The 8,046-nt window shown below is 32.7% G+C and overlaps 1 protein-coding gene across 1 annotated transcript; it reads left to right on the forward strand.

The window, feature by feature from the left end:
* The first annotated feature begins 3,892 nt into the window (after positions 1 to 3,892).
* LOC123531884 (uncharacterized) lies at positions 3,893 to 7,057 on the forward strand. Its single transcript, XM_045313181.2, has 2 exons — positions 3,893 to 4,397; positions 5,915 to 7,057. The coding sequence occupies exons 1-2, from the start codon at positions 4,172 to 4,174 to the stop codon at positions 6,544 to 6,546; spliced, it is 858 nt and encodes a 285-aa protein (XP_045169116.2). The 5' UTR covers positions 3,893 to 4,171; the 3' UTR covers positions 6,547 to 7,057.
* Positions 7,058 to 8,046: the final 989 nt, after the last annotated feature.

Genomic DNA, 8,046 nt, shown 5'->3' on the forward strand with positions numbered 1-8,046 from the left:
ATTAATATATACATCGTTTGCAAGATAATAACAAAATTCTTTTTCGTAACATCTTGAATTAAGCCGAAGATTTGTTCGTTGATATTGTATAATGCTTTACCAATTATTTCGTTTAATGCACAGCCGTGTGTCTCGAATTCGGAGATGCGTTTTATGATAATTGATAACATCAAATAGATAAAATAAAATCTGTGAAAAGATCCTTTGGAAGCAGAGAATGCAACCAAGCAGAATAATAACAGACTCGGTTTGACTTTTGAATTCAAGTGTAGTTCCGTACCAGAGAAAAACAAGAGGGCCATGATGGCCCTATATCGCTCACCTGTTATCATTGCAATTGAGGACAAGAAGGTCCTCAGAAAAAATATCTAAGTCCAAAGGACAGGAACAACAAAGGGAAGGAATTTAACCAAAAAGAAAAAAAAATCTTACAAGGTATAGATATGTTAAAATACACCTAAAAATTGGAGGTACCATCCATGTTGTACCACAGAAAACTGGTCTCGTGTTTTCCCTACGGCCAATAATAAAAAAGTTACTAAAATAAGCTATTTATAGTAACGTAAAAGGGAAGTAATTAAAAAAAAATATTGTAAGTGGACAAAAGAAGGATCTGCCAAATATATCTGTTGACATAAATGAAATTTCAGATCAGTATCTTCATTAGTTATGGAGATATAACAATTTTAATTTGAAATAAAGGGAGGTAATTTGACATAAAATCAGTCCATAGTTATCTACCCTGATTGTCTCAGTCCAACTAATAACAATAATGAAATTTCAAATAAGCCCTGTAAGTACTTACTGATATAAATCCATTTTGATTACGATCAGGGGAGGTAATCAGATATAAAATAACTCTGGAGAACATATGATTGGATCTGATTTGTCATGGAATCCAAGATTTATTGTTGTTGAAGATATTTTGGAAGTTTGTATCAAATAAAACCATAAATGAAGTCTCTATATGGCTGCAAAAGCCAAAATAGCCAATTTTGGACATTTAAGGGGCCATAACTCTGGAACCCAAGACGGAATCTGGCCAGTTGAAGAAAGGAAGCAAGACCTTGTGGTGAAACAAGTTGTGTGCAAGTTTGGTTAAAATCAAATCATAAATGAAGCTGCTATTGTGCAGACAAGGTCAAAATAGCTAATTTTTGCCCTTTCAGGGGCCATCACTCTGGAACCCATAAAGGAATCTCGCCAGTTCAAGAAAGGAACCAAGATCTTATGGTGATACAAGTTGTGTGCAAGTTTGGTTAAAATAAAATCATAAATGAAGCTGCTATTGTGCAGACAAGGTCAAAATAGCTAATTCTGGCCCTTTCAGGGGCCATAACTCTGCAACCCATAATGGAATCTAGCCAGTTCAAGAAAGGAACCAAGATCTTATGGTGATACAAGTTGTGTGCCAGTTTGGTAAAATTCAAATCATAAAAAAAGCTGCTATTGTGCAGACAAGGTCAAAATAGCTAACTTTGGCCCTTTCAGGGGCCATAACTCTGGAACCCATAATGGGATCTGGCCAGTTCAAGAAAGGAACCGTGATCTTATGGTGATACAAGTTGTGTGCAAGTTTGGTTAAAATAAAATCATAAATGAAACCACTATCGTGCAGACAAGAAATTGTTGACGGACGGACGCACGCACGCACGGACGGACGGACTGACGACGGACGACGGACGAAGGGTGATCACAAAAGCTCACCTTGTCACTATGTGACAGGTGAGCTAATAAAAAATGATATTTTGCACTGTTTGAAACAGTGAAAATATCAATTTTATTTCACTGATAAATTTCAGTATTTCACTTATTATAATTATAATAAGAGCATAAGATAAATATTTTTATGTTAATCAAACAGTAATTATATGTCAGTAAAATATGTGAAATGTAGTTTCAACAATGATTGATTTATGATTTTTATCCACAATTTTATCTGTACCCCTTTAAAGCGACACAAAAACATTAATACACTTAATATTTAATGTCTTTTTATCCTTCCATTTGTGGAATTAATACCTATTATTAAAAAGACAACCCATTTTGGTTTTCCTCGTATCATGGTCATTACATGTTTGAAAGAATTATAAATTATTTTCCTCATATGTTTAAAGTGTAGACTATTAAAACAAACAAAAGAACGAAACTGATGAATACCACAGCAATAGTTTGTGACAAAAACGATTTATATGTAAGAATAATGCTCCTACTAGAGATTTATGTAAATTGCAATTCACACTTTAATGCAGTTTTCTACTTGGTGATTGACAAATCCATTTGTACGATACAATTGCAAATTATGTAAACAATAAAACATTTGCGTTCAAAGTGAACTTGAAGATAGAACATGCACACAGCAAGCAGGCTTATTCGACGGTGTTTTGTTGAAATGAATATCAAGTAAAATATTCTGTATTTTATATACGATATGCTTCAAAATTAATTATATATGTATACAGCTTAACTTCGTAAGTTTTCAATATAAGGTAAAGCATATACTAAAAAGGGGTCAGTACTTTACTAGTGTGTCAGATTTATATATTTATATATGAACAAGAAAAATGTCAAGTGTAACAATAAAGTGTTGTTACGTCGACAATTTACAAGTATATAAATATTTCGTACAACTATAGCAACATTTTAAATCAACACTCTATTTTCCAATTGATAATATACTGATTAAGTTATACAATTTTACGTATGATACCTCAAAAACTTATAATACACTTATTTCTAAATATACTATATAATTTGTTATTTATAAGTCTATGTTTACGGTCCTTTCCATTGATCTAAACAAAGTCACATGATTAATGATAAAAGTCGTATTGACATGTAGGTTGAGCCAAAACGTGTATTGACCTCTAGCAGTGACGTCATAACATTTTGACGTCACGTCATAACAAGGTGACGTCGTACCCAATACCCAAGGCCAAAAACACTGGAGAAATGACCAACCGCTGCAAATGCTTATTTTTTTTCCAGTACATTTGAATTATTGGATTATGTTATAAAGTAATTATTGTCTTTTAGGTTCTGTTAATATTTATAGCTTATTAGATTTGTATCGGGAACCATGCATGAGTTCTGCAGCGGAAATATTTCGCGGCTTTGGGAGCTCAATATTATTCCGCGAAAGAACGAATGCATATTTCTCGATGCAAATCTAATAATCTTTTTATTACATACGCATCCACACTTACAATTATTATATAAATGACACAATTCTGTCATTAAAAATGAGTGAAATTGAAAATATCGTCGTTAAAGAACTTTTAAACGCGACGACATACATGAAACTGACGTCACAAACGACGCCACACACCCAATATGAAATTTGAACGCCAATGTGGAAAAAATATTGACGTTTCAGGTTCCATGGAAACTTAACGGAGTTTATAAATGAGTATGCAATAGAAGGATTTATCGGCCTGGAAAAAAGTGATAGCTCTATCGACCTCTCTAAAAGCCAATAATTGTATGCAGTTCACTTGTTCAAAACACGATCTGCTTGAGCAACCGGAATTGTAAACCATCTAATGTTTCTAAATTAGTCAAAATTAACATACCTAAAATTGTTTCTTTAATATTTTTTCAAGAAAATTTTATCAGCAATTCATATCAATTCTTTTGTACATAATATATTTTCGTTGTCATATTTTATAAATGATATTTTCCTTGTACATCCAAGAGAAATAAAGAGTATACAAGGTTTATTAAACTGACATGACCTGATTGAAAAAAAACTAAATACACCGTACGGTTTTCAGAACAAATCATTTATGTGAAATATTGAAGGTGGACAGGGACTGACGTAATTTCCTTCAGGTGTACCTTAGATAATGAGGCGCGTATTAGTAAGTATAAGCATTAGCCTTCAAGCAATCAAGCAAGCAGTATGAGTATTGCCTGTAGTTAGTAACTCTACTTCCTTGAAAACTGTAAAATGATGAAGGAGGCCAGGGACTGCCGAATGGATCCTTTCCTTCAGATGTACTTCAAATAATGAGGCGCTTATTTGTGAGTATAATCAGGAATCTTGTTGCAAGCAGTTCAGCATTGGCTCTGTAAATAGCTGTAGATAGGAACTCTACTTCTATGCAAACTGCATTTCTAACGTTCGGAATTTAATGTGGCATTAAAGTGAAATCGTGCATAGAAAGAAAACATGGCGACAGTGGCTAATTTAAAAATATTATGGACAGTATTATATTTACTCATATCGTTAACCCGACTTGTAATTACAATGGATAAACAGATGGAGGAACCAGTATGTACATCTAGATTCGACTACGAATATAAAATATTACACAAAATGGTGATGCTTGAAATAGAACAAAACAAACTAAAGGAATTAATGGCAGAAATGAGTACGCTACCAAACATACTGAAAGGTAAAAGTCACTTTATATTCTGAATTCGTAAATATTGTTACAGTTTCAATAAGAATAATATGGCAGTTAGAATATTGCAGATAGGGATCAAATATAGGGATTTTTAAAAACACTCATCCGTGAAATTTTGATGGCACTCCTGTCTGTACACTTATCTACAACAAGAATTTATATATTAAATATGTTTAGTTATGATTTTGAATCGAGTTTCGAGTTTCGCGACATTTTTTCAAATTTGTTTCGAGATTTTTTTTCCAACAAAGATCACTTGGTCATGTGTACTATTTTGGTCAGTGCTCGTATTTCGTTCTGTATTGTTCCTTCAAAGCAATACATATCTTATCCGTCGCTATTTCTAAGATTTACACACATATCTTATGTGTAATTGAACATGATAGAAGAAAGTTTTATTTCTGTACTTGCTGTCTGATCACCAATCGCAAAACATGGGTTTCTCGTAAGTTCTTCCTGCTTTGCCGAACCATGCATACGTTAGTTATATAACTTTACTAAAGGTCTCAATGAGTGGTAGTTACATTCCTATGTCCAGAAATGCTTGTTATCTGGAAGTTCCTATGTTAATATTGGTTCATGAATCATTCTAAATTCATTTTATATCAACAATTTAAATTGACATCTAGCATTAATATTTACTAAGACAGTAGATCTTCAACAAAAGGCATCGCAAATGACAATTTCCGAAATGTTCGTGAACTAAACTGATGAGTTTGTAAAGAATATGTTCTTGGATGTTAAGAGATGGGGTTCCATGTGAATTTCAAAATTAAAAAAAAATTGTCAACTATCTAGGGATTTTTTTTATATTTTTGAAAAATCATAAATCATTTTTTTTTAAGTTAATATAAAAATACGATATGAATCATGGCTTCGTTGGTTCTAGTTTTCGTCAGATAACTATCGCGTGAGTATTGCTCTAGACAGACGAGATAAATATCAAAGCCATATACATGAAATTGAATACTTTGTTTCTTCATTTGCACTGAACACACATTTTTTTATCCAAATTATTATTGAACGTATATAATGGAAGTTTAAATAGTTTTTACAAATATGCTTAACATATAAAAAAATCCTCAAATACCTCTTCTAATATTGTATATTGTTTACTCCATAAACTAAGGCATCATACGAGTTGAAAAAGAAGGTATTTATAAATTAAGCTTACACGTTCTATATAATTCAAACAGCTATTTAACATTAACAGTTATTCATATTATTCCAGTATTCCTATTTATGTCTTACATTAAGGTAAGAAAGACTTCTGTGTTTTTCTCTAAGAGTTAATGTAATACATAATGAAGACTTATTTTTAACAGATTTGGAAGTATATCATTAGCATATAAGTTCTCACTAATTGTAAGCATATAAGTCAGTTTTGGACGTAAAACCTAGTCATGTTTGGTATTCATCATATTTACCTAATAAGTGTACTGCAGATAACATGTTTTGTTTGTTGTGACTCCAGAATTTCTTCAGAACTGTATTGTATATTACAGAAGAGAGCCTTCAAACTCGAGCAATAGTAGACCGTGTAGAAAAAAGGCTGAAAGAGATAGACGCAAAAAAGTCGTACGGTGGGGCAGGAAACACATATGTCCGCTGGGGAAGAACAGAATGTCCCGGAAATGGGACAGAAATGGTGTACAAAGGGTATGCAGGTGGTGGATTTTATGACAACGAAGGTGCAGCAAGCAATTATTTGTGCTTACCCGAGGAACCAGTGTGGGGTGTTTATGAAGATTCAGAGCAGGTAGCTGGGACGGTCTATGGAGCAGAGTATGAACTCTATAACAGAAATATGGATAAGTTCTTTGGAAAGGCCTTGCATCACCAAGATGTGCCATGCTGTGTTTGTAGGACAAAGCGGCCAAGTGCTATAATGTTACCAGGTCGAAACATCTGTTATGACGGTTGGACATTGGAATATAGCGGGTATCTCACCAGCGGATATGAAAACCATCATGCAACCGAATTTGTTTGTTTAGACGGTGATCCAGAGGCTATTGGCGGAGGAGAATCTAATGTCAATGGAAAGCTGTTCTATTTTGTTGAGGCACGCTGTGGCTCATTGCGATGTCCACCTTATGTGAACGGACGTGAGCTTACATGTGCTGTTTGCACCAAATAGATCTAACAGTATTGAAATTATGTACGTTATCATTTTTAATGGAGGAAAATCAAATTTTAGCATTTTAAGTTAAGATGTCCGAATATAAATATATAACGTCTATATATGCCAATTTATTGCGCCGTCATAAGCTTAGTCCCAATTTAGATCTTTTGAAACGGTTCTAATTGTTGAAATATTAACTTTTAGCCATCTGCCAAAATATGTATTTCAGATAAAAAATTAGCACATTTTTTTAAATAAACGACATTGCTGATTAAAAAGTGAACGTTTTAGGTTCAAGAAGCAATGACAGTTCATACATGTATTTCGTAATTAAACGAAAAGTTTGAGTAATAAATATTTGTGTAAGGTCTTTTAACCGCAAGAATGAGAAGTCTTTCAAAGACTTTCACACTTTTTTACAAAGTTCACTTAAGCCTTATATGGCCTACACAATTTGGAAAAATTTCTAATTGGTTATTATTACAACAAATATACATTTTTTGCTACCAGAATGTTTATCTACTATAATGAATTTAGTTTTTTTGTAAACAATTTTATTATTTTATTCAAAACATGCCACTGAATATTGCTAAATTCGCACATTTTTTAGAAAATGAACATTTTTTTGCCATATTTAGGTCACATGGGCATGTTTTTAGTAGTGAGCACACTCCAGGACCACAAAAATATTTTGACCATAGGTCCAGCTTCTTTCACAGAATTTATGGTCATTTTTTAATTACGGTCGACAGCTGTGCTCATAATGAAAATTTCAGATTTGTTTAAAAATTTGGTTAAGAACTGAAGATTTCTCATACCCTTAATGTTAAAAGTATTTTCATTTACGTCAGATACTTTCTTTGATAATGAATGAATTGTAAAATATTTTATGCAGTTTGATAAAACAATATTTCTTGATGAAAGAAAACTTGTTCTTCACTCCATTTTGAGACTTTCAGTTTTTAGGCCATTTTTGGGCAAAAGTGAATCTTCTCCAAAATTTGATCAACAGTGCCTTCACTGATTTTTGTATTACCCAAAGAATATTGTTTTGATATTCAGATTTCAAGCAAAACATTTCTCCTGTTCTTTGTATTTCCAACATAGTTGTTACTTTGTATACTTGCAAAATAGCTGAAAAAATATACACTGAAACCGATACTAATCCAGCCGATGACATACTGTAAAAAATGTGACACTTGTTTAAAGAAAAAGTATAATGAATGCATTGTCAAAGACATCAGCCAAGGAGGACACGTAGGGTCGACGTCGTTGGGAGTTTAAACCAGTTAACGGTGCGCCTACACAAAAGTATATACTTTTATTGTCATAGTTATGAAAACAATCATAAATATTTTTTTTAAAGCATTTTTGCTCTTTTGATTCAATTATAATCTAACTTGCAGGCACTATAATATACCAGAGTCATTATTATTACATTCAATGTAAATGATAAATGTCAATTTGACGAAAATGTGTCGTTCTGTAAGAACTTACGAATATCCAATGTGCATC

This window comes from Mercenaria mercenaria, chromosome 11 (assembly GCF_021730395.1).
Source record: "Mercenaria mercenaria strain notata chromosome 11, MADL_Memer_1, whole genome shotgun sequence".
In the NCBI taxonomy this organism is placed as follows: Eukaryota; Metazoa; Mollusca; class Bivalvia; order Venerida; family Veneridae; genus Mercenaria; species Mercenaria mercenaria.

What these genes read in the sequence shown, in the direction of transcription:
- LOC123531884 (XM_045313181.2), top strand. Translation starts at nt 4,172, where the DNA reads ATGGCGACAGTGGCTAATTTAAAAATATTATGGACAGTATTATATTTA. An exon ending in GCTACCAAACATACTGAAAG is followed by an intron (nt 4,398 to 5,914) that starts GTAAAAGTCACT and finishes TGTATATTACAG; the next exon opens with AAGAGAGCCTTCAAACTCGA.